We start from the raw sequence: 26,643 nt of genomic DNA, 5'->3' as shown, positions 1-26,643 counted from the left end.
ATTAATATTATTACAATATCTATATTATCCAAAGCAATCTACAGATTCAATGCAATACCTATCAAAATACCAAAAGCATTTTTTAAAAAAAACCAAGACAAATAACAGGAAAATTGTTATGGAAGCAAAAGAATCCTGGAGTAACAAAAACAATCTTGACAAAACCAAAGCTGGAGGTATCACAATTTCACATTTCAACATATACCTCACCAAGCTGTAGTAATCAAAACAGGATGGCACCAACACAAAAACAGACATGTAAATCAATGGCACAGAACAGAGAGCCCAGAAATAAACCCACACTTATACGTCAATTAATCAATGACGAAGCAAAAATATATAACATGAGACAGTCTCATCAATAATGGTGCTAGGAAAACTGGACAACTACATGCAAAAGAATGTAACTGACCTCTCTGTAACACAAAAATAAACTCAAATTGGATTAAAACACAAATATGAGACCTGAAACCATAAAATCCTAGAATAGAACACAAATAGTAATTTCTCTGACACAGGCCAAAGCAACATTTTTCTAGGTATGTCTCATAAGGCAAGGGAAACAAAAACAAGCTACTGGAACCACACCAAAACAAAACAAAACAAAAACAACAAAAACTTTCACACAGTGAAAGAAACCATCAAACAAAAAGACAACCTACTGGGAGGGGGAAAATATTTGCAAATGATAATCTAACAAGGAGTTCATATCTAAAATATATTTTTAAAAAAACAAACTTCAGAGCGCCTCGGTGGCTCAGTTGGTTAAGCAATAGCCTTCAGCTCAGGTCATGATCTCAGGGTCCTGGGATCGAGTCCCACGTTGGGCTCCCTGCTCAGCGGGAAGCCTGTTTCTCCCTCTTCCACTCTCCCTGCTTGTGTTCTCTCTCTCACTGTCTCTGTCAAATAAATTAAAAAAAAAAAACAACTTTAAAAAATAAAAAATACTCTGCCTGCCTCTCTGCCTACTTGTGATCTCTCTCTCTTTGTCAAATAAATAAATAAAATCTTTAAAAAAAAAAGACTTTAAAAATAAAAATAAAAAATAAAATATATAAAAAACTTGAACTCCATCAAAAAAATAATCCAACTAAATTGGACAGAGGACCTGATTGGATAAAGATGGCCAACAGACATATGTAAAGATGATCTGTATCACTCATTATCAGGGAAATGCAAATCAAAACCACAATCAGATAATAACTTACACCTGCTAGAATGGCCATTATCAAAAACATTAGAAATAACAAGCGTTGGTGAGAATGTGGAGGAAAAGGAACCCTTGTACTATTGGCGGAAATTTAAATTGATACAGCCACTATGAAAAATAGTATGCAGGTTCCTCAAAATATTAAAAATAGAAATGCCATACGATTCAATAATTCCACTACTTGGTATTTGTCCAAAAAAAATAAAAAATAAAAACACTAATTCAAAGAGATATATGCACTCCTTTGTTTACTGTAACATTCTTTTTAATAGCCAAGATATGAAAAAACCTAAGTGTTCATCAACAGATGAATGGATAAGTAAGAGGTGGTGTGTATATATACAAACGGATACTACACAGCCATAAAAGAAGAAGATCATGTCATTTAAGACAACATGGATGGACCCAGAGGATATTACACTAAGTGAAATAAGTCAGACTGAGAAAGAAAAATACATATGATTTCACTCATAAGAATCTAGGGGGGAAAAAAGAAGAAACGAAAAGCAGAACCAAACCTATAACCAGACAACAAACTGATAGTTGCCAGAGAGGTAGGGGTGGAAGGTTGGGCCTAATGGGTGAAGCAAGTGAGAGATACAGGCTTCCACTTACAGAATGAACAAACTATGGTAATAAAAGGAACATAAGGAATATAGTTAATGACTCTCTGCCTGCCTCTCTGCCTACTTGTGATCTCTGTCTGTCAAATAAATAAATAAAATCTTAAAAAAAAAAAAGTGGGGGGGGGCGCCTGGGTGGCTCAGTGGTTTAAGGCCTCTGCCTTCGGCTCAGGTCATGATCCCAGGGTCCTCGGATGGAGCCCCGCATCGGGCTCTCTGCTCAGCGGAGAGCCTGCTTCCTCCTCTCTCTCTGCCTGCCTCTCTGCCTACTTGTGATCTCTCTCTGTCAAATAAATAAATAAAATCTTTAAATAAATAAATAAATAAATAAATAAAAGGAATATAGTTAATGATATTGCAATAACAATGTATCAGGATAGATGGTAGATACACTTATGGTAAACACAGCACAATATTGTAAACATTTGGAATCACTAAGTTGTACACCTGAAACTAAAATAACATATTGTCAACTATATTTAAAAAAAAAAGAGGTAGTTAAATCTGGGAGAAAATGTAGGCAAACACATATGTGATAAAGGACTTGTTACCCACTACACAAAAAACTTTCAAAACATTGAAAGAAAACCCAGTAAAAAATTGGGAGAATAAATTTTGACAAACATTTCACCAAACAAAATACATAGAGGCCAAATAAACACACGAAAATATGCTTAGAGCATTAGTCATTATAAAATGCAAAGTAATACCAATGGCATTTTCCAAAATGCTGGAACAAAAAATCCTAAAATTTGTATGGAACCAGAAAAGACCCCAAATTGCCAAGGAAATGTTAAAAAAGAAAAACAAAGCTGGGGGCATCAAGTTGCAGGATTTCAAGCTATATTACAAACCTGTGATCACCAAGACAGCATGGTACTGGCACAATGGAATAGAATAGAGAGCCCAGATATGGGCCCTCAACTCTATGGTCAACTAATCTTCAACAAAGCAGGAAAGAAATATCCAATGGAAGAAAGACGTCTCTTCAATAAATCGTGCTGGGAAAAATGGACAGCTACATACAGAAGAATGAAACTGGACCATTCTCTTTTACTACACACAAGATAAACTCTAAATGGATGAATGACCTCAATGTGAGACAGGAACCATCAAAATCCTAAAGGAGAACATAGGCAGTAACCTCTTTGACTTCGACCACAGAAACTTTTTTCAAGACACGTCTCCAGAGGCAAGGGAAACAAAAGCGAAAATGAACTTTTGGACTTCATCAAGATAAAAAACTTCTGCACAGCAAAGGAAACAGTCAACAAAACAAAGAGGCAACCCCGAAAGGGAGAAGATATTCGCAAATGACCACACAGACAAAGGGCTGATATCTAAGATCTATAAAGAACTTCTTGGGGCACCTGGGTGGCTCAATGGGTTAAGCCTCTGCCTTTGGCTCAGGTCATGATCTCAGGGTCCTCGGATCGAACCCTGCATCAGGCTCTCTGCTCAGTGGGGAGCCTGCTTCCCCCTCTCTGCCTGCCTCTCTGCCTACTCATGATCTCTGTCAAATAAATAAATAAAATCTTTAGAAAAAAAAAACCTTCCCCAACTCAACACCCAAAAAACAGATAATCAAGTCAAAAAATGGGTAGAAGACATGAGCAGACACTTCTCCAAAGAAAACATACAAATGGCTAACAAACACATGAAAAAGTGCTCTACATCACTCGGCATCAGGGAAATTCAAATCAAAACCACACTGAGATACCACCTTACACCAGTTAGAATGGCAAAACTGACACGGCAACAAACAACAAATGCTGGAGAAGTCGTAGAGAAAGGGGATCCCTCTTACACTGTTGGTGGGAATGCAAATTGGAGTAGCCATTTTAGAAAACAGTGTGGAGGTTCCTCAAAAAGTTAAAAATAGAGCTACCCTATGACCCAGCAATTGCACTACTGGGTATTTACCCCAAAGATACAGATGTAGTTAAAAGAACAGCCATATGCACCCCAGTGTTCATAGCAGCAATGTCCACAATAGCCAAAATGTGGAAAGAGCCAAGAAGCCCTTCAACAAATGAATGGATGAAGAAAATGTGGTTCATATACACAATATTACTCAGCCATCAGAAAGGATGAATACCCAATTTTTGCATCAACTTGGATGGGACTGGAGGACATTATGCTAAGTGAAATAATTCAAACAGAGAAAGCCAATTATCAAATGGTTTCACTTGTTTGTGGAACATAAGGAATAGCATGGAGGACATGAGGAGTAGGGAAAAATAAAGAGGGAGAAATTGGAAGGGGAGACAAACCATGAGAGACTATGGACCCCAGGAAACAAACGAAGAGTTTTAGAAGGGAGTGGGGGTGGGGGTAATGGCTGAGCATGGTGATCGGTATTAAGGAGGGCACAGATTGCATGGAGCACTGGGTGTTATACACAAAGAATGAATCATGGAACACTACATCAAAAACTAACTATGTACCATCGTAACACAATAATAAATAAATAAATAAATAAATAAATAAATAAATCTTCAATGAGATATCACTATATATGTATGTGAATGACTAAAATTTAAAGGAATGACTCTATCAAGGGTTAGCAAGGATGTGAAGTAACTAGAACTGACACACATTGCTGGGTGAGAATATAAAATGGTAGATACAATCACTCTGGAAAAGTTTGGCAGTTTCTTAAAAAGTTAAGCATTAACCTATCATATGAAGTAGTCATTCCACTCCTAGGTATTTACCCAAAAGAAAGTGTATGTCCACACAAAGACATAGAGTTTTATGTTTAACAGCCAAAAACTAGCAACAATCTAAATATCCATTAGCAGGTGATAAATGGATAAACGAAGTGTGGTATACCCAGACAGTGGAATTCTACCTTAGCAAAAGGAATAAATTACTGACACATACAACACGGATGAATCCTGAAATAATTATACCAAGAGAAGTCAAACCTAAAGGAGTACAAAATATATGATTCCATTTATATAAAAATTAGTTTGTAGAAAATACAAACTAATCTATCATGACAAAGTAAGTGGTTTCTTGGGGCACCTGGGTGGTTCAGTCGATTAAGCGGCTGACTTCAGCTCAGGTCATGATTCCAGGGTCCTGGGACCGAGCCCCATGTCTGGCTCCCTGCTCAGCGGGGAGCCTGCTTCTCCCTCTCCCTCTGCCTGCTGCTCTGCCTACTTGTGCTGTCTGTCAAATAAGTAAATAATATCTTAAAAAAAAAAAAAAAGGTAAGTGGTTTCTCGTAGATGACTGAGCTGGTAAAGGTAAGAGAATTACAAAGAGATATGAGGAAACTTTAGGGATAATGGGTATATTCAGTATCTTGATTGTAGTGGTGATGGTTTAATTAGTATACATACATGTCAAATTTTATCAAATTGTACATTTTCAATATGTGCGGTTTAGTGTATCTCAATTAAGCCTTACAAAATCCCTTTTAAAAAATAATCTGAGGCACGTGGGTGGCTCAGTTGGGTAAGCATCTGACTTCAGCTCAGGTCATGATCTCGGGGTCCTGGTATTGAACCCCACTTTAGGCTCCCCGCTTGCCCCTCTCCCTCTGCCTCTCCTCCCATTCACACATGCACTCTCTCCTATAAAATCTTTTTTAAAAATGTAGTATTACCTTTTCCTTTCATCTCTAAAACAAAAATGGTATTTCTTACCCCATATGCACATATGCACAGCCATATGCACCCCAGTGTTCATAGCAGCAATGTCCACAATAGCCAAAATGTGGTAATATTACATCTAAAACATTATAGAACTAAATTTTTTCCCATATTCTTTACATTTTCAAACTGAACCCTTAGAATTCGATATTAGGCACAGATGTTAAAGTTACAAGGATACAAATACACTGATAAGAGTATTTTTCCCAACCACCTAATTCCACAACCCAATTACAGACATAAGTCCTGCCCCTGTTATTTCCCTTTACAGGAGGATACCTATGACTCCAATCATCTCCTTCTTCATCACTATGACCCAAAAACACCTTTGAAAACAATACTGCCACTGTCGCACCCTTTAAACTTCCACACTGCCTTTTTTGCTTTCCATCTCCCATTTTTCCTTGGTAACTAAAAATTATATCTATACTTCTAGTTTCATTTTTTCATATCTACCAAATTTTTATTTATTTTTGAAAGATAAACATGTCAGAGTGTATAAGTTTATATCTTATAAACATGTAAGAGTAAGAAAAGTATTTCTACACACTTACCTCAAGCACTGGTCCAGCTCCAAGAATAATTTGTTCCACTCCACTGGCAAATCCCTTCTGACTGAGAGCAGTAAGGTGGTGAATAAGAAAGTTTGTGCTTTGAGTCTTTCCAGAACCACTCTCTCCTGAAATCACGATGCACTGATTCTTTTTGCGCTGAAGCATGGCATGATAAGCTACATCAGCCACAGCATAAATATGGGGCTCCAGTTTTCCCAATTGGTGGTTATCATACATTTTGACATATTTGGGATTATAAATAGGAAGAAACTTGAATGGGTTAATAACTATTAGAATACTGCCAACATAGGTGTAAATTTTTTCATGCTTAAAGCGATTTCGTAGGTTTTCTAAAAGAGTTTTCTCATTCAAATCAGGTAAGCTACATAAATCATCAAAGTCTTTCTGTTGAGGCTGTGGAAGAAAACCCCGTTCCATCATCCTGCGGCGTTCTTCTGTCACCCGTAGCCATGACTGCAGACTACCATAATGGATTGATCCATCAAGGTTTTTTTCTCTCAGAAGAAAGCGATAGTCCTCTCCACTCAGGCGATTTTCCAGAGCCATCCGAGGCCACAACATCATTCGCTGAACTGGACAGTCTGTTGGATTGAGTATCCATTCTTCTCCACCAAATTCCTTTACTTCTGCAAGAACATAACATTTTGTTTTGTCAAGATGAAGTCTGTTTATAAGAGAGTCGATCACCTCAGCAGCTGTGGAATTTTTTCTAGCAGGAATTGGACAGTAGATAGTCCCTTCTGAAATTGTCCCAGGATATATACGTAATGTATGTTCATTATCCTCAAAGCGTCGTCTTCCTCCATCATTTATATTCATATTGGACTCTGTCCCATCAGCATGGATAGTATGTGTTCAAGACCGTGCAAACCATTTTCGTGGCAAAAGAACTGGAACATAAAAAGTGTGAAACATTTAGAAATCATATTACACAATCTTCACTTTCTGATGCTCAGGAAAGGCTTAAATCATTTCATTACATCATTTAGAACATAAAACCCTAACTCTTAGTCTAGAAACAGTCTTGAAAACAGTCTCATCAAGACCACATAATATTACATTTTATCATCCAAATCTGGACACTTTCTAAAATAGCAACTTGCCAAAGATTTTTTTTCCAAGTTTTATTATACTAATAATTTAAAATCCAGAGTACCAATAAAAAATTATTTTATCCTCTACTATCTCAAATGTTTCTAAAGTACCTGAGATTGGAGTCAAGTTCTTTCTTTATATTTGAAGGAACCTCAACAAAGCTGAATTAAAATGGACAGAAAAATCAGGCAAATATAATCACCCGGCACCCAAAGTTCTTGCGGATAAAGCAAAAACAAGAAAGAATGCCACCAATGAAGCCAAATTTTTGTGAAATTAAAACAGTAAGAAGATGAAATTAACAACACAGGAAACAACAGGTGTTGGCAAGGATGCAGAGAAAGAGGAACCCTATTACACTATTGGTGGGAATGAAAACTGGAGTAGCCACTCTGGAAAAAACAGTATGGAAGTTTCTCAAAAAGTTAAATGGGGAGCCTGCTTCCCCCTCTCTCTCTGCCTACCTTTCTGCCTATTTGTGATCTCTCTCTGTCAAATAAATAAATAAAACCTTTTAAAATTTAAAAAAAAAATAGAACTACCCTATGATCCAGCACTACTAGATATTTACCCAAGGATACAAAAATACTAATCAAGGGGATATGTGCACCCCAATATTTACAGCAGCATTATCAACAAAAGCCAAATTATGTAAAGAGCCCAAATATCCACCAACTGATGAATGGATAAAAAAGGTGGACATTAATATTCCATTATATATATATATTTATATATATATATATATTATATATATATATATAACCGAATATTACTCGGCCATAAAAAAGAATGAAATCTTGGGGCACCTGAGTGGCTCAATAGGTTAAGTGTCCAACTCCTGATTCTGGCTCTGGTCATGATCCCAGGATCCTGAGATCCAGCCCCAAATCTGGCTCCCTGCTCAGCAGGAAGTCTACTTAAGATTCTCTCTATGTCTCTCTGCTCCTCCCCCCACTCATGCATGCTCTCTAAAATAAATAAATCTTTAAGGAAAAAAAAAAGAAATGAAATCTTGCCATTTACAACAACATGAACAGAGCTAGAAAGTAATTTTTTTAAAAGATTTTTTAATTTGTTTGACACAGAGAGAGACAGCAAGAGAAGGAACACAAGCAGGGGGAGTGGGAGAAGGAGAAGCAGGCTTCCCACCAAGCAGGGAACCCAATGCAGAGCTTGATCCCCAGACCCTGGGATCATGACCTGAGCCAAAGGCAGAAGCTTAACAACTGAGCCACGGAGGCACCCCAGAGCCAGGAGTATTATGCTAAGTGAAAGAAGCTAGTCAGAGAAAAACAAATACCATGATTTCACTCATGTGGAATTTAAGAAACTGAAAACAAATGAACATGGAGGCGGGAAAGAGAGGCAAACCAAGAAATACACTCTTTTTTTTTTTTTTTTAAAGATTTTATTTATTTATTTGACAGAGAGAGATCACAAGCAGGCAGAGAGGCAGGCAGAGAGAGAGGAGGAAGCAGGCTCCCTGCCGAGCAGAGAGCCCGATGCGGGGCTCGATCCCAGGACCCTGAGATCATGACCTGAGCCGAAGGCAGCGGCTTAACCCACTGAGCCACCCAGGCGCCCAAGAAATACACTCTTAACTGTAGAGAACAAAATGATGGTTACCAGGGGTGGGGGTGGGGGGGATGGGTTATGCAGTTGATAGGAATTAAGGAGCACACTTGTGATGAACACTGGGTGTGGTATATAAGTGCTGAATCACTAAAATCTACACCTGAAACAAATGTTGCACTGTATGTTAACTATAGTTTTAAATAAAAACTTAAAAAAAAATAAGAAGATCAAATAAACAGAAAAACTAAACTAGATAAAATTATAACACCCTGATATGAGGAAGTTGAGAGGCAACATAGGGGATTTGGAGGGTAGGAAAAGAATAAATGAAACAAGATGGGATCGGGAGGGAGACAAACCATAAGAGACTCTTAATCTCACAAAACAAACTGAGGGTTGCCGGGAGGAGGGGGGTAGGGAGAGGGTGGTTATGTGATGGACATTGGGGAGGGTATGTGCTATGGTGAGTGCTGTGCAGTGTGTAAACCTGGCGATTCACAGACCTGCACTCCTGGGGCTAATAATATATTATATATTAATTAAAAAATTTAAAAATTTAAAAATATATATAAATGGCCAATAAACATATGAAAAAACTGTTAAAAAATTATAACTAAGAGAATAGTAAGAGAAACCTATTTTATGGATAATATTTTCAAGGACTTTTGGGCTCTGACTCTCCACCACCCCTAAGTGGTGAAGTAAGGCAGTCAACAATAAGATCCTGCCACTAGCTTGCCAAACAAAGCTGATAAAATTATACAACAAAATACTACTATAAATTTTATTCAACCTTCCCTTTCCTTCAAGGCTAATTTTTTATCTGACCTTATTTCATTCCTTACAAATATTCTGCATATTCTTCCAATCTTCTCAAACCCCACATACGTAACAACCCGAGAATGATTTCAACTCTGATAACTCGCTGAGAAAATAGTGTCTTTTCCAATTCAAAACTTATTTCTATTTGCATCTCATCTCTGCTTTCCTATTCCAGTTTACATAAAAAATATATTCCACATCTTTTCAGGGCTAATAAAACCTATTTCTTATCATCTCCATCAGTAACTTGCCCCAACAAAAAATCATCCTCATGTGTTATCACTCTTTTCCTTTTTAATTTATTTCACCTTTTGACATATTAAAGATGCCATGTTATTTTCTAAAAGTAACTGCAGTTACTTCTCTCTCATATTACTGCATATTACTGTACCCTCAAATGAAGAAACTTTGTTTACCTTTTTCCTAGATGATCTTTCAAACACAGAATATTACAGAATATATAAAAAGCAGTCACACACATGAAAAAATGCTCAACATCACTTGACATCAAGGAAATACAAATCAAAACCACAATGAGATACCATCTCACACCAATCACAATCAGAATGACTAAAATTAACACTCAGGAAAAATTGTTGGCGAGCATGCGGAAAAAGGAGAGCCCTCATACACTACAGGTGGGAATGCAAACTGGTATAGCCACTCTGGAAAACAGTATGGAGGTTCCTCAAGAAGTTAAAAATAGAGCTATTCTACAATCCAGCAATTGCACTACTAGGTATTTATCCAAAGTATACAAATATAGTGATTTGAAGGGACACATGCACCCCAATGTTTATAGCAGCAATGTCCACTATAGCTAAAATATGGAAGGGCCCCGATATCCATCAACAGATGAATGAATAAAGGAGATGCGTTATCTTCCAATGTGGTGTGTACACACACACACACACACACACACACACACACACACACGGTCCTGGGATGGGGCTGAGTCAGGCTCCCTGCTCAGTGGGGAGTCTACTTGACCTTCTCCCCCAACCCCTCCTCCTGCTTATACCCTCTCTCTCAAATAAATAAAATCTTCTTTTTAAGATTTTATTTACTTATTTGACAGAAAGAGAGTGAGCACAAGCAGGAGGAGTGGCCTGCAGGAGGCAAGCTTACCACTGAACAAGGAGCCCAATGTGGGACTTGAGATCCCAGGACTCGGAGATCATGATCTGAGCTAAAGGCAGCCACTTAACCAAGTGAACCACCCAGGCATCCCTCAAATAAATAAAATCTTAAAAAAAAAAAAAAAAAAAAAAAAAACACTGAAACCTTACCATGGAACTAGAGGGCATTATGCTATGTGAAATAAGACGGAGAAAGACAAATACCATATGATTTCACTCATATGTAGAATTTTAAGAAACAAAAGAGATAAAAAAAGGGGAAGGGAAAGAAAAATAAGATGAAAACTGAGAAAGAGGCAAACCATAGGAGATGCTGAACTCTGGGAAACAAACTGAGGTTTGCTGGAGGGGAGGTGGGTAGAAGGGATGGAGTAATTGGGTGATGAGCATTAAGGAGGGCACTTGAGGGGCGCCTGGGTGGCTCAGTGGTTAAAGCCTCTGCCTTCGGCTTGGGTCATGATCCCAGGGTCCTGGGATAGAGCCTCGCATCGGCAGGGAGCCTGCCTCCTCCTCCTCTCTCTCTCTGCCTGCCTCTCTGCCTACTTGTGATCTGTCTGTCAAATAAATAAAAATCTTTAAAAAAAAAAAAAAAGGGAGGGCACTTGATGTAATAAGCACTGGGTGTTCTAGGCAACTAATGAAACACTAAATTCTACCTCTGAAACTAATTTTTTTAAAAAAGCAGTCAACTATCCACCACCCAATTCAACAAGTTTGAAAACTGCTGTTATTACTCCAGATCAGTTTATAAACAAAGTACCAGAGATATAGTTAAGAGATTACCACTATCCTGAGCTTGATATTATTCCCAAACACATTTCTCTATTTTTACTACATATGTGGATCTCCACAAATTATAGACAATACTGTTTCACTTTTTTAAGTTTAAAAAAAAGGTGTCATATCATACTTATTAGTCTGCATCTCAAGTTGTCTTTTGTTTATAAATGCTGATGCACATAAAAGTTCACTAAATGCCAAATAATATGCCATTGTATGTAGGTTCCTTAATTGTAACAAAGGTAACACAGAGTGGGGGTGATGGGATGTTGATAATGGAGGAGGCTATGCCTATGTGGGGGCAGGCAGAAGGTCTGGATCTTCTGCTCAAATTTGCTGTGACCCTAACCTAAAACTGCTTTAAAAAATTTAAGTTTTTTTTTTTTTAATACCACTGTATGACCATACCACAATTTATCAATCTACTGTCCCTCCAGCAAACTCTTAGAATGTTCCCAGTATTACACATTAAAACAATCCTGCAGTTTTCACATGTCTCTTCCCAAGCCTTCGTTGGGCTATATACCTAAGAGTGAAATTATCAATATTAACAAAATACTCTCCAAAATAGTTGTACTGACTATGTGACAGCCAGCGTAGAAAGTGCTCATGTTTCTCTGCCTCCTTACCAATAAAAGTTGGTATCGTCAAACTTTAGTTTCTGCCAGCATAAGTGCCAAAAGGTATCTCATTACTTTAATTTGCATTTCCCTGATTACTAGTGTGACAAGTGCAACAATTATCCTATCATTTGTCATTTGCACTATGTCGCTTATTCATTTCTGGGCTTTTTTATTTTTTTAAGATTTTATTTATTAATTTGACACAGAGAGATCACAAGTAGGCAGAGAGAGAGGGGGAAGCAGGCTCCCCGCTGAGAAGAGAGCCCTATGCAGGGCTCAATCCCAGGACCCTGAGATCATGACCCAAGCCAAAGGCAGAGGCTTAACCCACTAAGCCACCCAGACGCCCCTTCATTTCTGGTTTTTGAGTTACCTTTTCTTTATCAGTTTGAATGAGTTTTTCATATACCCTGGATATTAATCAGTTTTCAGTTAAATGCATGACAAATATCTCCTACTGATCAGTGCCTTAGCTTTCTATTTTGTTTACAATACCTTTTGTTGCAGGGAACTTTTTATTTTTAACAAATTTATCAATCCTTTACACGTTAAGATTTTTTAGTAAATTATAGTAATAATAACTACAGTTAGCTCTATGTATCTATTTGTACTAGTCATTTTTCTAAGCATTTCACATGTTTAATTTCTTGTAATTCCTCTCTGAGGGCTGTTTTGTTGTTCTGAGAGAGCACGTGCACACAAGAGAGAGAACACAAGTGAGTGGGGTGGGAGGCAGAGAGAGAGAGAGAATTCCAAGAAAGTTCCAAGCCCAGTGCAGAGCCCAACCGGGGGACTTGATTCCACAACCCAAGATCATGACCTGAGTCAAAATCAAGAGTTGGACACCTAACCAACTAAGCCACCCAGGCATTCCTCTGAGGGCTCTTTTTTTTTTTTTAAATCATCATCATCATCCTCAATTACAAATGAGAAAACATAGAAAGATTACATAATTTGCCCGAAGTCATAGCCAAAATCTAAAGCAGGCAGTCTGGATCCAATGCCCACATAGCACTATCTCTTGGTATAGTTTTTAAAAATCCCTCTTCATTCTGAGGACATAAAGTTATCTGCCTGTTATTTTCTTCTAAAAGGCCTAAATTGTTCTTTTCTCATGTACATATTTAATCCATATAGAATTTATTTTCATAGGGTTCTTAATTGTTTTCATGCCAATTCAGATTAACAATTTTATCAGCACCATAATCAAGAGTCCAATCTTTCCCCTCTGATTTATAATGCCACCTTCGTCACGTGGCAAATTCCATATAAATATCTATGTGTTCTGGGTTCCCTATTCTCTTTTACTACTCTATTCGCCCATCCCTGAACCTATCTTAATTACTATAGCTCCATAAGTTTTGGTTTTTTGTTTTTGTTTTTTAATATTTTATTTATTTACTGGACAGAGAGACATCACGAGTAGACAGAGAGGCAGGCAGAGAGAGAGGGAAGCAGGCTCCCCACTGAGCAGAGAGCCCGATGCGGGACTCGATCCCAGGACCCCGAGACCATGACTCAAGCCAAAGGCAGCGGCTTAACCCACTGAGCCACCCAGGCGCCCCCATAAGTTTTTTTTTTTTAAGGTTTTATTTATTTATTTGAGAGAGGGAGAGTGAGAGAGAACATGAGCAAAGCAGAGGAAGAGGGAGAAGCAGACTCCTCACTGAGCAGGGAGCCCCGAGCAGGGCTCAATTCCAGGACCCCAGGACCATGACCCAAGCCAAAGGCAGCTGCTTAACGGACTGAGCTACACAGGCACCCCATAATAAATTCTGATATCTGGAGGGCATATCACTTCAACTTGTTCTTCTTTAATGTTACTTTGACTTTTTACCATAAGAATTTTAAGATCAGCACGTCCACTACCATGAAAAAACCTTCTTACATTTTGATAGACACTACACTAATTTCATAGATTGATACTGGAAAACAGACATCCTGGGGTGCCTAGGTGGCTCAGTGGGTTAAAGCCTCTGCCTTCGGCTCAGGTCATGATCTCGGGGTCCCGGGATCGAGCCCTGCATCGGGCTCTCTGCTCTGCGGGGAGCCTGCTTCCCTCTCTCTCTGCCTGCCTCTCTGCCTACTTGTGATCTCTGTCAAATAAATAAATAAAATCTTTCAAAAAAAAAAAAAAAAAAACAGACATCCTATTGATCTCCCATTTATCAACATCATGCTGTTGTTTTAAATTACACTAGCTTTCACTTATAAAGTTTCTGTCATTTTCATATCTACCTGATCTTTTTTCTACTTTAAATGCCATAACTGTTTTAATTTAAGGGATATTATTCATCTCCTTAAAACTACTAAATATAAAATTTGGTATTTTCAGATTAGTATTTTAATGTCATCCAGAGCAAGCTGCTCTTCAGATTTTATTTCATATCTTCAGCATTAGATGGCTTAATTTGTTTTAAAATATGGATTTACAGGTGTACTTTCTGGAAAATGGAAATTTTATTTTTCATACAAACATTTACTGAGAACCTACTATTTACTTTTTTTTAACATAACCACAATACCATTAATCACACCTTTAAAAATTAACAATTTTTAGTATTACTGGTCAGGAGTCAATATCCCCAGTTATCTCACAGAATTTTTCATACAGTTGGTCTGCTCAAATCACGAGATCTGTCCTGCACTAACATTAAGAATATGCTCTGAAATGGCAGGTTCCTAGCTGAAAAGCTATTTGTGTTCCTCTGAATCCCTAGGTATAAGAGGATAGCAGGGGTCACCAGCAAAGCTACTACTTACACCCAAGCAGGATAGGCCCTGCATTATTCCAGTAGATACACTGCATAATTATAGTCTGATTTCTAAAGATGTACAATAGGGCAGGCCCTAGAACTAAACTCAGAAATATCTTTTTTAACAGAAGAGCCCTATCCATCCTAGCCCATGGTTTCCAACAATGAGCCCAATTCCAACAACACCTCCCCATTACATCAAAGAAACCCAAACCTCAGCTGCTTTACCTTCAGGGTCCCAGCCACAACTGTACTAACTACTTTGTGTTCTACTGCTTTTCTGAAACATAGAAAAGCTTATCGTTTTTGTGCCCCATTTATGTCAATTTGGTTTTCTCTTTTTACATTATCAGTCATTGCTTTGTGTTTGGGAAAGGGGTTGCCTCAAGATATCACAAATAATCTTGACGGCAAACCATTAGTGTTTATTAAAATCATCTGTGCAATGTTTTAAAACTACACATATTCTAAGTCCAATAATGGTTCTGAGGTTGGGAAATCTATGCAGTTCTGTTGCTGCTTGTCCAAAAAATAGTATTTGAGAATCAACGGTTTATCTTTCCACTTTTCACTCCTTTACCACTCTTCCCACACAGCAAGCTCTGCCAATAGTCTCTGAAAATGTCACCCATTACCATAAAGTTGCCAAATCCAAGGCCTCTTCTGAATCCTGATCTTACACGCCACACTATAGCATTTGACCTAGAAAGCCATTTTATCATTCTTGAAACTGCCCTCACATGACAATTATTTTTATTGTAATCTTCCTGATAGGCTCACTGCTTTTCTGACTCACTCTCAGAGCTCCTTTTCCACACCTCATTTTCAAACCAAAAAAAAAAAAAAAAAAAATTTCCCAGTTTCTGGTCTCAACCCAGTGCTCTTCTACATGGATGACTTTACCTAATCCTCTATCTGTAATTTATATCATTACCTATTATCTGTGGAAGCTTCTGCACTACAATTACAGAAACCACATGGCGCACAAGCCAAAATATTTACTAGGTTGCCCTTAAAAGAAAAGGTTGGGGCGCTTGGGTGGCTCAGTGGGTTTAAGCCTCTGCCTTCAGCTCGGGTTATGATCTCAGGGTCCTGGATCAAGTCCGCATCGGGTTCTCTGCTGAGCAGGGAGCCTGCTTCCTCCTCTCTCTCTGCCTGCCTCTCTGCCTACTTGTGATCTATCTGTCAAATAAATAATAAATCCTTATTTTAAAAAAAGGTTGCTGACCCCTATTCTAGGGTAACCACTAAAAAAAAATAGAAGAAAGGGACGCCTGGGTGGCTCAGTTGGTTAAGCAACTGCCCTGGGATCAAGTCCCACATCGGGCTCCTTGCTCAGCGGGGAGCCTGCTTCTCCCTCAGCCTCTGCCTGCCATTCTGTCTGCCTTGCTCATTCTCTCTCTCTCTGACAAATAAATAAAATCTTAAAAAAAAAAAAAATAGAAGAAAGTATAACTCTGCAATTAACAGTGTGAAAAAGATGGAATGATTAAAAAATAATCAATTCAAAAGAAGGCAAGAAAGGAGGGGGAGTCCTAGAGAGAGAACAGATGGAACAAATGGACAGCATACATCAGTAACTATATTAAATGTAAATGCTCCAGTTGAAAGACAAAGATTGCCTACAGATTTTTAAAATCCCACTATATGCTGTATTCAACAGACATATATCTATAATATGAGGATACAAGATCTGAAAGTATAAAAAAAATTATGTATACCATGTAAATGCTGACAAAAAAAAAAAGTTGGTATAAACAAAATCACACCAAGCAAAACTAAAAAAGAAAGTTGAATTAAATATCTTAAATATCTCTTAGGTGCCTTTTAACCCTTTAATACTGTAATTCTAGGTTTCCACCTGAGACAAAAGTCTCTAGATATTATTGGTGACTCTCAAAGTAGGAAGTAAGTAAGAGGTTAAGGAAAGAGTGGCATAAGATAGAATGGCAAGAGAACTAGTGGACAATGGTCAAATCTGCTATGAAGAAAAAAAAAAAAGGAGAAGTATGAGTGAGAGGCACCTGGGTGGTTCAGTCAGTTAAGTGTCTGACTCTTGATTTTGGCTCAGGTCATGATCTCAGGGTCATGAGATCAAGGCCTGCATCAGGCTCCAACCAAGTTCATCAGAGTCTGCAAGTCCCTCCCTGGAGCTCTGTTCTTACCCCTACTTGCTCTCCCTCTCTTTTTCCCTCCTCCCTCTCTCTTTCTCAAATAAATAAAATCTTCAAAAAAAAAAAAAAGTATGAGTGAATCATTTATTAGTTAGAGGGCTTGGGAGCACATCTTTATAGCTATTAATAGAATATAAATACAAATATTTACAAATAGCTATAAATTTTCAAGTAGAAAAGCAGACGTTGAAACTAAAGAAAATGGAAAGTCTATCTGATGAGCAAATGTTCTTTGGTAAGCAAGACTAAATGAGATTTAGGTCAAAGGTGGATAGGTGCCTCTCTCAGAAAGTAAAAAACACTATTTCTATCTCTTCAAGAATTAAAAAAAAAAAAAAAAAAGGTTGAGAAACAGATTTCAGGTAAGATGTGACAAAAGTGTACCTTAGCTGATCTCCATCACTAGATAGTATACAGAAGCCCAATTTTACCTATAGTAGGTCAATGCCAAGTAAAAGTAAAATTGGGTGCTCAGAGAAAATACATTTTGTAGTATTTCAACTAAAGAAAAGGTGTGGAAGAAATTATAACACACGATAACACAGGTACATGGACAGCTAACCAGTTTAGCCTGGCCCTTTTTTCTAGTGAAAGTACAATACTGAGTTTGCCTTTGAAGAACTACCTCCCTTGTCCTCTGACACAGTTAGGGGGGAAGGGTAGTATTAGTTGTGACCCAGGCCCAGCTCATCAGTTTATTCCATTTCCCCTGGCAACAGCAGTTGCTCACTGAAATTCCATCCTGGCCTTTTTCTTCAACTATTAGGAACGAAGCATTTTCTTTTCTACTGGGCTGGTTACCTGGAAAGATGTAAATCTAGAACCTTTCACAACCATCTTTCCTGAATGCAAAGAAGCCTCTGTGCAGTAAAAGAAAATGAACGAATACATAGAGCAGAGCCTCATTAACACTGCTTGGGCTCCTGAATCTAGCTGTGCCTCAAATAAACTCCACCACTAAACTTCCTTGTTAAGTGTAACAATCAATTCTTTATATCCTGAGCAACTCTGAGTTGGGTTTCTGTTCTCTCCAATCAAAGGAACCCACTACAATAGGTAGCATTTCAGTGCAATACCCTTTGACAATACAGTTATCCCCAGTTATTCAAATTCCTGATATCTAAAAATTTCACAGTCTAAACTCAGGAATCAAACATACTTAAATAAACTTTCAGATACTTTCTAATCGATCATGCTATTTGCTTTCCAAACTTGGGGAACCAAAGAGATTCAAACAGAGCAGAACCCTCAACAACCAATTTCACTATCCAAACTGAAGACTGGATAAAACAGATTTGGAATGTGAAGGATACCTGTATTGCCAGGCATGCAGTAATATGGTAAGGGATGTACAATATATTGTCAAATGAAAAAAACTTAAAATAGGGCGACTGGGAGGCTCCGTCGGCGGAGCATCTGGAGCATCGGGCTCCCTGCTCATTGGGGAGTCTGCTTCTCCCTTTTCCTCTGTTTCTCCCCCCTGCTTGTGCTGTCAAATAAATAAAACCTTTAAAAAAAAAAACAAAGAAGAAAAAAACTTAAAATACAAAATTGTATACAAAGGCATACATACGTAAAAAGGACAAAAATATTAGACTTTTGTCTAATCTTCAAAATTTCCATTTATAGTTTTCATCAAAATAATTTTGATGAGCATTACCTCCTTTGAGCTGAATAGGAAATCTGAGACAGGGAACAAACTAATACCTTTCAAATTAGCAAATTAAGGCTAACAGCAAAAGAAGTCTATGAAAATTTACCTTATGATAAAGATGGCATCCAGCAGATAAAAAGATTATGGATAAATGGCTGATTGGGAGAATAAAATAATTTAAACAATCCATATAAAGAATTAAGTCCCTAACTGGCACTTATATAGCAATTACACATTGCTGTATCTGTTATAAAGAAAATTAATACTTTTTTTTCCCTATCCCAAAGTAGTTATTTCAAAAGTATATGCTAACAGAGGGAAACAATGCGGTGAGACAGTTGCTATGGTTGGTGGGGTGTGGTTCAGAATAGGCCAGCTTATGCTGTTATTCACTGGCCTGAGTTAGAAGAGACTAATTATAGAGGGAAACTGTGGTGAAGAAAGAAAACAGAGTTAGGGAATACAGAGCTTACTTTAAATTAGAAGTTCAGTTAAAAAGATTTTAAAAAAAAAAACTAAAGATTTTTTAATGCCATATTTTACATCTGTGTGCTAATCAAATTTAATTTTCAAAAAATGTTTATGATTGCTTTTACTTCTTTACCAAGTTCTCAAGACAATTTCCAAGAAGAAAAAAAGAAGTATCCTTTCTCTTTACACTCACTTTATCAAAGGGATCTACTGATGAACATTGGTAATCATATATTATCATTCAGTAACAAGAAAGTAAAAGAACAAAAGGCAAATTCATGTCTAAAACATAAAAATCTAGTTTCACAGTAGAGAAAATAATTCAAAAAAAAAATCTCACCAGAACATATGAAAGGAAAACATTCTACTATCAAGGCAGGGTCCATTTGAGAAAACAATACTGATTTGTATAGAGCTGTAAATGTCATAAGAGCTATTAAACATTTTGAACTTATTATATAAAAATCATTGAGAAAATGGTGTTCAAGAGCTAATATTCATATTTCTTCATTTTTTAGTACTTACAATTAAATTTACAAATAAATATATAACATTTAGATACATAAATATTTTTATTTTTAAACTTGACAAACTATGTATTTTACAATAACTTTTTTTTTTCCAGGAGTCTCCAAATACTCTTTTTACAAACCCATTTCCTCCACTTCCTGGGCACACAGCTAGACTATATTTCTGAACCTTCCTTGCAGTTAATTATACGGGACCATGCAACTGAATCTTTGGGCAGTGGTATATGGGCAGGGGTGACGTACATCCCTTCAGGAGAACCAATAAAATCCCCTTAAAAGGATGGGGGACCTGCCTTTCCTTGTCTGCTAGGAAATGGAGAGGATCTAGGGAAAAGTTCTAAGATTCTATGGGATACAAAGCCACTAGATGGAAGAATCCTGAGTCTCAAATGACCACACTGAGAAGAGTGCCCATATTCACCCCAACCCCCTACTTTGGACTTTGATATAAATAAGAAAATTTTATTGTGTAGAGTCACTGATATTTGCGGGTCGTTTAGTAATAGCAGTTAGCTTACCCTAATGCATTATTAAAAAATTTTTCCAATCTCAGCATAAGGAAATTCTTCAATATCCAATCCAACAATAAGTACTACTGGTCTGCCTTTAAAATATATCCTGAATCAGGGCACCTGGGTGGCTAGATGGTTAAGCGTCTGCCTTTGGCTCAGGTCAGGATCCCAGGATCCTAGGATCAACCACCTGTGTTTGGCAGGGAGAGGGGGGAGGTTTTTGCTCTGCTCAGTGGGGAGCCTGCTTCTCCTTCCTCTGCCTGACTCTAATAAATAAATAAAATCTTAAAAAATAAAAATAAAATAAAATGTATCCTGAATCTAACCACTTTTTTGCTATTCCCATCTCTACCACCTAGTTCAAGCCCAAATTCATTCTCTCATCTAAATCAGTGAGAGAGTACGATATGCCTGTATGGAACACTGCTCCACTACAGTCTATTTTACACCCAACAGGGGGAGTCAACCCTTTTTAAAGATAGATCATGTCACTCTCTTATCAAAACCTTTAATGGTTCTCCATAACACAATTAAATAAAATTGCAACCTCTTACTGTGGTCTAACTTCATCTTACCCTCACTCCACTCCACTGCAGCCTCACTGCTCTCTTTCTGAATTTAAGCTTATTCCTGCTTTCAGACCTTTACATTTCCTTCCTGCATCATCTACTTGGACCTTCTCTGATTCACTGAGGTCTCTGCTCAAATGCCAACTCCTCAGAGAGGATTTTCTTTACTACCCTATCTAAAATAATCCTCTTTCCCCACGCTATTGTCCTTATCCTGATTTATTTTTAATCAGAGAACTTGATATACTACCTAGAATTATATTACTATTTATTTGGGGTTTTTGCCTATTGGAAGACTTCCCCACTAAAAGTAAAAGATTTGTCTTTTCCATCATAGGTATCCACAGCTCAAAAATATATTTGTTGAAGAAATAAACATTTGTATTAATCCATTTATTTTAGGAATCATTTTTGTTGCTTAAGGCAGTCATTTTATTAATAGCTTTTTTCCTCTTTTTCCAACTTTCTCACCTATTTTCATCTGAACACACTTTATCTGACTTCCTGTAAGGGCTGTTTTCAACAGTAATTTGACAACGTCTGGCTTTAAAAATGAGCAAGTAGGGGCACCTGGCTGGCTCAGCTGATAGAGCATGTGACTCTTGACCTTGGGGTGTAAGTTCAAGCACCATGTTGGGTGTACAGATTATTTAAAAATAAAATCTCTTAAAAAATTAATTAATGAATGAAAATGAGCAAGTAATCAAATTTCTTTCCTAAACAATTAATGAATTTTGCTGCTATAGTAAGTGTGCCTAGCAATATATATGGAAAATGGCTCTTAAGAAAAGAGGATATCCAAATGGCCAATAAGGATATGAAAAATAATTCAACATCTGTGGTGGATTAGACTATTGTTCAAAAATATTCACTATTCACTACCTATCCTTAAGTCCAGTGGAGTACACCTCCTCATCCCTTGAACTGGACTAAGCTCATGACTTAATTTGGAAAGTTGGAGGTCAACAGATATGATATAAACAAGGGCTCAAAGTATACTTGCCCAGTTAGCTAGGTTTTCAATCTTACATTTGTGCCACCGCTATGAGAACATGCATTATCTAGCCTACTAGTCCCAGTAGGAAGATGAGATACACAAAGCAGAGCTTTGCCAGCAGACCCACAAAATCATGACCAACTAATAAATACTTACTGTTGTACACCACTGGCAATTTCCAAGTTGTTTGCTTAGCAGTGTTAGTTGACAAATACAATTTCATTATACACCTGAGAAATGAGAATCAAAATCACAATGGGAAACTATCAAACCTCCACCAAAATGGCCTATGTCCACTAAAAGATATGTATGAGAATGTTCACTGCCACTTCATTCACAAAATAATAGCCAAAAAATAAAAACAGTTAAAACTGCATCAACAATAAAACTAGTAAGTGGAATACAATACAGCATTAAAAAAGAACAAATTGCTGATACACACAACAACATAAAACTTACAGACATAATGCTGAGTGAAAAAAGCCAAATATAGAGAGATATAAACTAAGCTATCCAACTTACATGACATTTACAAACAAAATAAATATGGTTATAAACTTCATAAGCATGGTTCCCTTTAGGAGAGGGAAGCAGAGCACAAAAGGAAGCGTTATGGAGTTTTATAAACAGTCTTTTATCTTAATCTGAGTGGTGGATAAGCAGGTATATACATAATTTTTAAACTGTGAAAACTGAAAACTCGGGGTGCGTGGGTGACTCAGTGGGTTAAGCTTCTGCCTTCGGCTCAGGTCATGATTCTCAGAGTCCTGGGATCGAGCCCCACATCAGGATCCTTGCTCAGGGGGAGCCTGCTTCCCCCTGTCCCTCTGCCTGCCTCTCTGCCCACTTGTGATCTCTCTCTCTCTATGTCAAATAACTAAAATCTTTTAAAAAAAACAAAACTGAAAACTCGTTCATTTTACTGTTTCCACAATTTAAAAAAAAAGGAAAAACTTTAGCATGACTAATAAGATTGGTTATTTGAAGCTAAAGTGGTATTCCAAGTAATTAATATTATCAGGGGCGCCTGGGTGGCTCAGTCATTAAGCATCTGCCTTCAACTCAGGTCATGATCGCAGGGTCCTGGGATGGAGCCCCACATCAGGCTCCCTGCTCAGCAGAAAAGACTGCTTCTCCCTCTCTCACTCCCCCTGCTTGCATTCCCTCTCTCGTTGTGTCTCTGTCAAATAGATAAAATCTTTTTTTTAAGATGTTATTAATTTATTTGACAGAGAGGGAGAGATCACAAGCAGGCAGAGAGGGGAAAGCAGGCTCCCCGCTGAGCGGAGAGCCTAATGTGGGCCTCGATCTTAGGACCCTGAGATCATGACCTGAGCGGAAGGCAGAGGCTTAACCTATTGAGCCACCCAGGCGCCCCAATAAATAAAATCTTAAAAAAAAAATTGATGATCAGTCCAATATAGCAATTATTACTGAATAACTTAAGAATGTCTCAAAATTACACTTTACTAAAATCACAAATAACTGGGTAAAGTATAAAAATTAGCATGTAGTTTAAATGTTAATCCAAAGATTTATTCTTTAATTACATTAACAGTTTCAAAATACACTGAACTTATGCCATTCTACTGTAACACCAAGTGGAGACTAGACTATGACCAAAACATGAATCTTAATTTAACATTTCTCCCTCTACAAGACAGATCTCTAGTGTTTGTAAATAAGATTTTTTCTTAATATATCAATACAAAATGGATGGCATAATTATGACATTTCTGTGCTTTTTATCCACTTAAATTAATAAAATTCCAAATGCATCAAAATGTTTACTCATTCTAATAAAAATCTTTCAAGACTACAAAAAAATTTTTTTATATTGTTTTACTCAGCAAATTTTTTACTCTGTAGAAAACCTCATAAGTTTATTCATAATTACTATACAATGCAAAATTTGACAGAATATAAATCCTACAATTCTTTAGAATTCTTAATGAAAACATAAAAATTCTATTTGTAATTAGAAAAAAGTTCTACATGATTTTTTCTCGATCATTTATCCTGAGATTTCATTTTACTAGCTAAATGATATTTGTCTACAAGACTATCAAATTACCTTTCCACAGTCCTTCTAAGAAGAAAACTGTACTTCAAACAGCTTTTTCCCTAGGCTCCCAATCTCTAAATAATTAATGTATTCAGTGAACATGCATTTAATGGCTCCTATAAAGCTCCAGAATGTGCTACATCTCAGCAGCACTTCACTTCTTTGAATGTCTACAACATTTTCATTCACAGCTTTAAGAAAAATCATTCCTTTTTATGGAGAACATATAAGACACTGTGTTGTATATGTGGCATGCATTACCTCGTTTAATAAGAAATGTATTCTATTAGCATCTTTTACAGATGAAGAAGTGAACTCCACAAAAGTTATATGATGTTCCCAATATGATATAACTAGTATGTGGATGATCTGGGGTTAGAAACCAAGTCCCAATTTCTTAACCAATATGCTACACTTAGTACAAATAAGAAACATGATGACAATAACAATAGCAAAACACTCTTTTAACACTATGTATTTATATCATTTAATCCTCATAACAATCCTAATCAAATGTGATTATCCTCATTTTACAAATCAAGAAACTGGACCACATGGAGATTGGAGACTGCCCACTTGTGTCAGGTTACAGGCCAGTGGCAGAGCCAAGATTTGGACCCCAGTGGTCTAGCCTTAGGATTTTGGTTCCTAAACATTATGCTACTTTGCCTTTCACAAACTGCTTCATGGTATAGTTGATACGGTATATGTCCTATTTCCTCTATGAAATCATAAGCTTTTTTTTTTAAGATTTTATTTATTTGACAGAGAGAGAGATCAGAAGTAGAGAGAGAGAGAGAGGAGAAAGCAGGCTCCCTGCCTAGCAGAGAGCCCGATGTGGGACTCGATCCCAGGACCCTGAGATCATGACCTGAGCTGAAGGCTGAGGCTTAACCCACTGAGCCACCCAGGCAGCCCCATAAGCTTTTATATAAAGCATCAAATCCTCTGACCCGGGGTGCCTGGGTGGCTCAGTGGGTTAAGCCGCTGCCTTCGGCTCAGGTCATGATCTCAGGGTCCTGGGATCGAGGCCCGCATCGGGCTCTCTGCTCAGCAGGGAGCCTGCTTCCCTCTCTCTCTCTCTCTGCCTGCCTCTCCATCTACTTGTGATCTCTCTCTGTCAAATAAATAAAAGTCTTTAAAAAAAAAAAAAAATCCTCTGACCCCACTACAGTTCAACATTAGGTTTTCCTTAGCAAAAAGACTGGTAAATAATAGAAACTAGGAGGTACACTGGAGTCCAAAGGAAAGCTTCTTTGCAACAGTGATGTCTGAGCTCAGCCTAACCACTTAATTCCAAAACTATATATTAATTGCTTAGTCCATATTTGTCAGTCTCCCCTACTTGTCTATATGCTTGTTGAAGCAGAGTGTTTTTGTTTTTATTTTTGTTTTTGTTTTACAGGTCAGGGAGGGACAGAGGGAGAGGGAGAGAGAGAATTTAAACCAGGCTCCCCGCCCAGCATGGAGTCTAATGTGGGGCTCTATCTCACAAACCTGAGACATGACCTGAGCCAAAATCAAAAGTCAGACGCTTAACTGACTAAGCCACCCAGATGCCCCTGAAGCACAGTATTTGTCTTTATACCTGCTACACAACGTTTGGTACCTAGCAGAACTCAAAAAATATTGAATAAATATGTGAAACCCCACTACAAAGGGCTTTACCTCACAACAGCCACTACCAACAGAATCAGTAATATAAAAAAGATTCATAAGCAATTATATAATTTGTGATAAACCACTTATCAGGCTTTTGAAGTGGAAAAGAGAGAAGGGAATAATACTGATAAGACAGTAGAAACAGAGAAGACAATAGGAATACGTATTATTTTACACCTAGCAGCAAATATAAGAACAAAGCAGAGAGACCTTAATTTACACATACATAAATTTTTATTCCTTCATTTCTTTCAAGACAACCTTCTTTTGGACACTCTTCCTTTAACTTTCAATAAGAATCTGAGACAGGGAGTTCACCTATGGAATGAATCACTTACAAACTTCATAAATGTCCACATATTTTTCAGGTCTTATTGACAGACAGATATGCTCAGTGACTATAAAATATAAGATATACATCAAAATGCTGAGATTCAGTATCACTTGCCCCATTCTTAAGCCTGAGCAACAAGAACTCAGCACTTACTTAGAAGCATGGCCTAGGAGTATCTTTCAACTCTCCTTGTTTATTTCTGGCACCCATTTCCATAATATGACATCTTTCAGGTGTTTAATGGCTTTTCAGATAGGCATACTCTTAATCACTTGAACAGTTTTACAGGTATACTTTAAACTCAGATTTGAATCCTCCATTTGAATGATTCTGAAGGACTTTCAGAATCACGTAGGCAGGAGATCCTTCTAACAGATCATCTCTTCTTGCCCACTTTGGGAGATGTCCCACAGACTTTAGCCTTTGTCCCTACTACATTTTTTATTTGTCCTGTTTTTCTACTCTTCAGCAATAATCCCAATGTACCCTTTATTACTACTGCTCAATTTCTCCATTCCAGATAATTTAACCAATGTTCCAAAACTCTTACAATTAAGCATTCTGAGGACAAAACAAAACACCAAGGAAACAAATGAACAAAATAATTTTGGATAGCCATAGGTCTTTTTCTAGAAAGAGCCAGATAATAATTATTTTAGGCTTCGCAGTTCCCATAAAGCCTCTGTCACATGTTCAGGGTTTCTATTTGTTTTGTTTTACTCTTTTAAATGTTTAAAAATGTAAAAACCATTTTTAGTACTCAGAACAAAAACAGGCCACCTGCCAGATTTGGCCTGTGGACAGCATTTGTCTAT

At 37.4% G+C, this 26,643-nt stretch overlaps 1 protein-coding gene across 9 annotated transcripts in view; it reads right to left on the bottom strand.

Annotated features, from left to right (window-relative positions):
- MYO9A (myosin IXA) overlaps window positions 1-26,643 on the bottom strand; it is a 283,068-nt gene that overhangs the window by 230,292 nt on the left and 26,133 nt on the right. For 8 of the 9 annotated variants that reach the window (XM_047735391.1, XM_047735387.1, XM_047735392.1 and 5 more), the window contains exon 2: window positions 6,050-6,960. In XM_047735391.1, coding sequence (XP_047591347.1) covers window positions 6,050-6,889 — 840 coding nt within the window. In that variant the 5' untranslated portion in view covers window positions 6,890-6,960. Of the gene's footprint in view, window positions 1-6,049; window positions 6,963-26,643 lie in introns of all 9 variants that reach the window. The other variant, XM_047735390.1, reaches the window with a different exon arrangement.

This window comes from Lutra lutra, chromosome 7 (assembly GCF_902655055.1).
Source record: "Lutra lutra chromosome 7, mLutLut1.2, whole genome shotgun sequence".
NCBI classification, from domain to species: Eukaryota; Metazoa; Chordata; class Mammalia; order Carnivora; family Mustelidae; genus Lutra; species Lutra lutra.
This window is presented reverse-complemented; position numbering and strand designations above follow the sequence as displayed.